General features: G+C 47.2%; 1 protein-coding gene across 2 annotated transcripts in view; it reads left to right on the forward strand.

Annotated features, from left to right (window-relative positions):
• Positions 1-2725: 2725 nt before the first annotated feature.
• rcn3 (reticulocalbin 3, EF-hand calcium binding domain) overlaps positions 2726-6061 on the forward strand; it is an 8435-nt gene continuing 5099 nt past the window's right edge. For both annotated transcript variants that reach the window (XM_068724760.1, XM_068724759.1), the window contains exons 1-7: positions 2726-2788; positions 3603-3829; positions 4441-4634; positions 4813-4985; positions 5340-5400; positions 5548-5639; positions 5921-6028. In XM_068724760.1, the coding sequence (XP_068580861.1) occupies positions 3609-3829; positions 4441-4634; positions 4813-4985; positions 5340-5400; positions 5548-5639; positions 5921-6028 (849 nt within the window). In that variant the 5' untranslated portion in view covers positions 2726-2788; positions 3603-3608. The remainder of the gene's footprint in view (positions 2789-3602; positions 3830-4440; positions 4635-4812; positions 4986-5339; positions 5401-5547; positions 5640-5920; positions 6029-6061) is intronic.

Here is a 6061-nt window from a genome sequence, read left to right on the forward strand (position 1 = left end):
GTTCACGCGTTAGGGTCTTAGACTACGTTCACGTGTTAGGGTCTTAGACTACGTTCACGTGTTAGGACCTTAAGACTACGTTCACGCGTTAGGGTCTTAGACTACGTTCACGCGTTAGGGCCTTAGACTACGTTCACGTGTTAGGGTCTTAGACTACGTTCACGCATTAGGGTCTTAGACTACGTTCACGTTAGGGTCTTAGACTACGTTCACGCGTTAGGGTCTTAGACTACGTTCACGCGTTAGGGCCTTAGACTACGTTCACGTGTTAGGGTCTTAGACTACGTTCACGTGTTAGGGCCTTAGACTATGTTCACGCGTTAGGACCTTAGACTACGTTCACGTGTTAGGGCCTTAGACTACGTTCACGTGTTAGGGTCTTAGACTACGTTCACGTGTTAGGGCCTTAGACTATGTTCACGCGTTAGGGCCTTAGACTACGTTCACGTTAGGACCTTAGACTATGTTCACGTGTTAGGGTCTTAGACTACGTTCACGTTAGGGTCTTAGACTACGTTCACGCGTTCGGGTCTTAGACTACGTTCACGTGTTAGGACCTTACGACTACGTTCACGCGTTAGGGTCTTAGACTACGTTCACGCGTTAGGGTCTTAGACTACGTTCACGCGTTAGGGTCTTAGACTACGTTCACGCGTTAGGGTCTTAGACTACGTTCACGCGTTAGGGTCTTAGACTACGATCACGCGTTAGGACCTTAGACTACGATCACGCGTTAGGACCTTAGACTACGTTCACGCGTTAGGGCCTTAGACTACGTTCACGTGTTAGGGTCTTAGACTACGTTCACGCGTTAGGACCTTAGACTACGTTCACGCGTTAGGACCTTAGACTACGTTCACGCGTTAGGGCCTTAGACTATGTTCACGTGTTAGGGCCTTAGACTACGTTCACGTGTTAGGGCCTTAGACTACGTTCACGTGTTAGGGTCTTAGACTATGTTCACGCGTTAGGGCCTTAGACTATGTTCACGCGTTAGGGTCTTAGACTACGTTCACGTTAGGACCTTAGACTATGTTCACGTGTTAGGGTCTTAGACTACGTTCACGTGTTAGGACCTTACGACTACGTTCACGCGTTAGGGTCTTAGACTACGTTCACGCGTTAGGGTCTTAGACTACGTTCACGCGTTAGGGTCTTAGACTACGTTCACGCGTTAGGGTCTTAGACTACGATCACGCGTTAGGACCTTAGACTACGATCACGCGTTAGGACCTTAGACTACGTTCACGCGTTAGGGTCTTAGATTACGTTCACGCGTTAGGACCTTAGACTACGTTCACGCGTTAGGGTCTTAGACTACGTTCACGTTAGGGTCTTAGACTACGTTCACGCGTTAGGACCTTAGACTACGTTCACGCGTTAGGGTCTTAGACTACGTTCACGCGTTAGGACCTTAGACTACGTTCACGCGTTAGGGTCTTAGACTACGTTCACGTTAGGGTCTTAGACTACCTTCACGCGTTAGGACCTTAGACTACGTTCACGTTAGGGTCTTAGACTACGTTCACGCGTTAGGACCTTAGACTACGTTCACGTTAGGGTCTTAGACTACGTTCACGCGTTAGGACCTTAGACTATGTTCACGCGTTAGGACCTTAGACTACGTTCACGCGTTAGGGTCTTAGACTACGTTCACGCGTTAGGACCTTAGACTACGTTCACGCGTTAGGGTCTTAGACTACGTTCACGCGTTAGGACCTTAGACTACGTTCACGTTAGGGTCTTAGACTACGTTCACGTTAGGGTCTTAGACTACGTTCACGTGTTAGGGTCTTAGACTACGTTCACGTTATAAGCAAATGTGGCCCAAATCACATTTTTTTGCTCTCATGGGACACATATTCTGTAGTGTGGACACAGAAATCCGATGTTTCACTTTCATGTCATATTTCATAAATCTGAAATCTGATCTCATATCCAATTACGGTCATAACAGTCAAAATAGTCCATGTGTGTTTTTCCGATTAGGTGCAGATCACGTCTCATACAGTGTCTGAGTGGACCGTTTAAACTACAGAATAAGAACCTCTCTCACCACAGAACTATAAAATGAGCTTTTTTCTATATTATTGAGTTCTTCAGCTAAATTCTGCATAATTTTCACTCATTAGAACTCTGGTTTAATAAATCAGCATTTATTAAAAAGAACATGTAAACTGCGTCGTTAAGGCAGACAAGCGTTATCTGGGAAACAGGTTTATTCACTTTACATGGAGCTCAAATGAATACAGAATTATGTCAAATCATGTCATCATAAGACATCATGAATAATCTTTTGTCAGTCATTCAAAATGTAAAAAGACTTTCCGCAAGTCATCAGTTCTTCTGATACATTTGTCATGTTTCACAAATCAGAAGGAATGAAAGAAAACGAACATGTTGTGAACTTGTAAGCGTTTCTTTCAGATTTGAAGTGATGTGTAGTTCATTATATGTATCTCCGATGTGTTTGACTTCATCGTGGATGCGTTTCAAGAGGAGCTCTTGATTCCTCCTCGGTGGTAATCGGCTCCTCTCGTCTAGTTCCGAGCTGAGCCGCAGTACTCCGCTTCGGCGTGACAACGTGGCGGTTAACAGCCAATAAGAATGTATCCAAAAGAATCCACGAATGTGTCCTACTTCCTATTGGTCAGAGCCCCCTTCAGGGCGTCGGTCATTGGGTATCTGAACAACAAGGCCCGCCTCCCTGACGTTCATATTTAAAGGTACAGAGTGCCAACGCGGACGGAATTGCTGCTCAAACGAAGGGAGGTGTCGCGAGAATCTGGTGAGTTAACTTCTCTGTTGCTCTAAAACGTTTCATTAGAAGAACTCTGACTAACTAATAATGTGCGCCTTTGTAGCTGCGCTGCTGCTCAGAGTCTACAGCTCAGCTGATCAACTTCCAGCAACATGAAGGAAAAAGTGTGAAAGTGTGTTTAATGATGGGTTCATGTAGACTGGTTCATGTAGACTGGTTCATGTAGACTGGTTCATGTAGACTGCAGGGCTGGAGGAAAATGAGACACTAGTCACAAGTCCTTTCACTTTATGAGCGTTGTGTTTATAGATTGTACCTCTAACGTGTTCGTGTTCCTGTACTATTGTGATTTGATCATTAAAGGTATTCTAGTAGGTTGTTATGCTGATGAGGTGGTCGTGGTTGACCTTCTTCCACAAACTGCATAATGTGGATTGATGCAAAATGAGCCCCTTTGAGTTGAATGTGGGTACGACTAAAGACAGGACCCTCTCTTTACCAGGCAGGGTAACTGACTACTGTCCACCAAACTGAAAAGAAAGAAACGCACCGTTTCATTTCCTCAGTAGACTCCTCAGCGTCTTTAGAGAACTTCCAATGGGAGCGTGCTGAAAACCTTCCCTGTGAACCCCAGATGGGTCACCTCTGGGCCTTTGTTCCCTCAGTAGAGACTGACCTCAGGGAGGCGCTGTAGACTCTACACTTTCATTCCAGGCATTTCATCAGCATGTGAATGGTGAAAGTACTATGCTCATGTTGTTGATTGGTGTGCTGTGTTTGAAACTCTTTAAACAGTTTCTTTTGTTATATGTTCTTCATTTCTGTCATTTTCTGCCCACAGTCAGTGATGATGGTGCTGTTGAGGTCCCTAGTCTGCCTCTGCTTCCTGGCTGCCGCTGCCTTTGCCGTCCCTGCTCAGGAGAAGCGCATCCATCACCAGGCCGACCTGAGTGACCGCGCCCACGACGATGGTCACGGCTTCCAGTACGACCACGAAGCCTTCCTGGGCAAAGAGGAGGCCAAGACCTTCGATCAGCTGACCCCCGAGGAGAGCAAAGACAAACTAGCGTAGGTTTTACTCACCTTCAGCTCTTTAAACACTCACAAGCTGCAGGCTCCTTTGTTGTGCAGCACCGTGTTGCTCAGGGAGATGCAGGCGCAGGCCTTCATCCTGCACAAGAAAAAGACAACGCGACTATAACGGTGCACTCGTAGAGTGGATGCCATGCCAGTGGTCCAACTGTCAATTATTCCAAAACCCCAATAGACCGAAAGATGTCTCACTAGACATTCTATTGTCCTGTCGGCTCCAAAACTACAAACTCTCGGTGCAGGAAACAGAAGCTCGTAGTTAATTATTACTCAGAAGAGTATTATTACTCAACCAGAGGCGTGACCCGCCCTCCTCTGCCTCTGGTTGATGACCTGGTGCTCTTACAAAGCAGCCCTGGTCTCCTGAAAGGGTGTGAGATGAGGACAGAAGCACGAGAGCACTTCTTTACTTTTTGACATTTGCATCAGCAGGAATGTAAATGGCAGCAACACAAAGGTTTGTCCTCGTGTGTGTTTACATATTCACCAGCTGTTTCTTTGCTTTTCATCGTGTACTGAAGACAGTATTGCTGTCTGCGTTGTGTGTATTTGGGGTTCTATTTCTAATGCTTTAACTCTGACCACAGGAAGATTGTGGAGCGCATCGACACGGATAAGGACGGCTACATCAACCACGCAGAGCTGCACTACTGGATCAAACACCGGCAGAGGAGGTATATCGCGGAGAACGTGAACAAACACTGGAAGGACTACGACAAGAACCAAGACGGAAAGATAGGCTGGGAAGAGTACAAAAACACCACCTATGGATACTACCTGGGTAATGCTGTGTGAAAGATGAAATGTGTTGGTGTTCTGGAGCATTCACGCCGTGCTCTTCACAGACGGTGTGTGTGTGTGTGTGTGTGTGTGTGTGTGTGTGTGTGTGTGTGTGTGTGTGTGTGTGTGTGTGGAACACCAGAACGGCCGCATGCTGACATCTGAAGTGTGCTTTTCAGACGAGGAGTTTGACGACGTCGAGGACAAGGCCACCTATAAGTCCATGCTCACCCGGGACGAGAGACGCTTCAAGACAGCCGACCGAGACGGCGACGGCATCGCCACGCGGGAGGAGTTCACCGCCTTCCTTCACCCGGAGGAGTACGACTACATGAGGGACGTGGTCGTGCAGGTAGACCGTGATGAGATGATGAAGCCTTCTTGTTTGTTTACCATGGTAGCAATGTGGCTGCATGGAGGGCAGAGCCAGGGGAGATGTGTTTCATGCTCTACAAGCATAACTACACGTTTGCATAGATTTCCATCACCATCGTCGCCCCCCAGTGGACGCTCTGTACCTCGGCTCTACGCAGCACATGTGACTACTGTGAACATTACACGTTGTGATGCTGTGTGTTTTCTGCCTGTAGCCTGACAGCTGTGATTCTGTTGGTATGCCAGTGAAGTGGTTCCGTCACACAGACTCGTTCAAAGCATTAAGTATCAGGACTGGACCACTATGAGCACTGCTTCATTTCTCTTGTAGGAAACCATGGAAGACATCGACAAGAACGGCGACGGCATGGTCGACATAGCTGAGTACATCGGTGGGTGTTTCCCGTGTTCTCTCAGACTCCTCTCCCACACACACACACACACACACACACACACACACACACACACACACACACACACACACACACACACACACACACACCCGTCCTAAATGTGTGTGTGCTGCTGCGCCTCCACAGGTGACATGTATACGTCAGAGGACGGGGACAGCGAGCCGGACTGGGTCCAGACGGAGAAGAAACATTTCTCCGAGTTCAGAGATGCCAACAAGGTGAAGCTACAGTGAAGCTGCAGTCAAGCCTTTGTAGTAGAACTACCAATATGACCGTGTACAAGTACTCTGTTACAAGTAAATGTCTTACGTTTAGGATTGAGTACAGAAGCATTATCAGCCAAATGTAGTTTAAGTACTCGTTCCTTCAGAATGTTCTCATGAATATTATGAAGCAGTGTTTTAACGTTGCAGCTGGTGAAAGTGGAGCTCATTCGAACTTTACTCTATATACTGTTGGATAGTTTAATCTGTGTGTGTGTGTGTGTGTGTGTGTACAGGATGGCTACCTGGATGCTGGTGAGGTGGCCCACTGGGTTCTGCCGGGAGAGGTTGACCATGCTGACAATGAAGCCAAACACCTGATCCATGAGACGGACACCGACAAGGTACACCTGCCCTGCTTAAACACTTTGCACACC

Source organism: Cebidichthys violaceus, unplaced genomic scaffold (assembly GCF_023349555.1).
Source record: "Cebidichthys violaceus isolate CVI_PGR_0920_01 unplaced genomic scaffold, fCebVio1.0.p SCAF_32, whole genome shotgun sequence".
NCBI lineage: Eukaryota > Metazoa > Chordata > Actinopteri > Perciformes > Stichaeidae > Cebidichthys > Cebidichthys violaceus.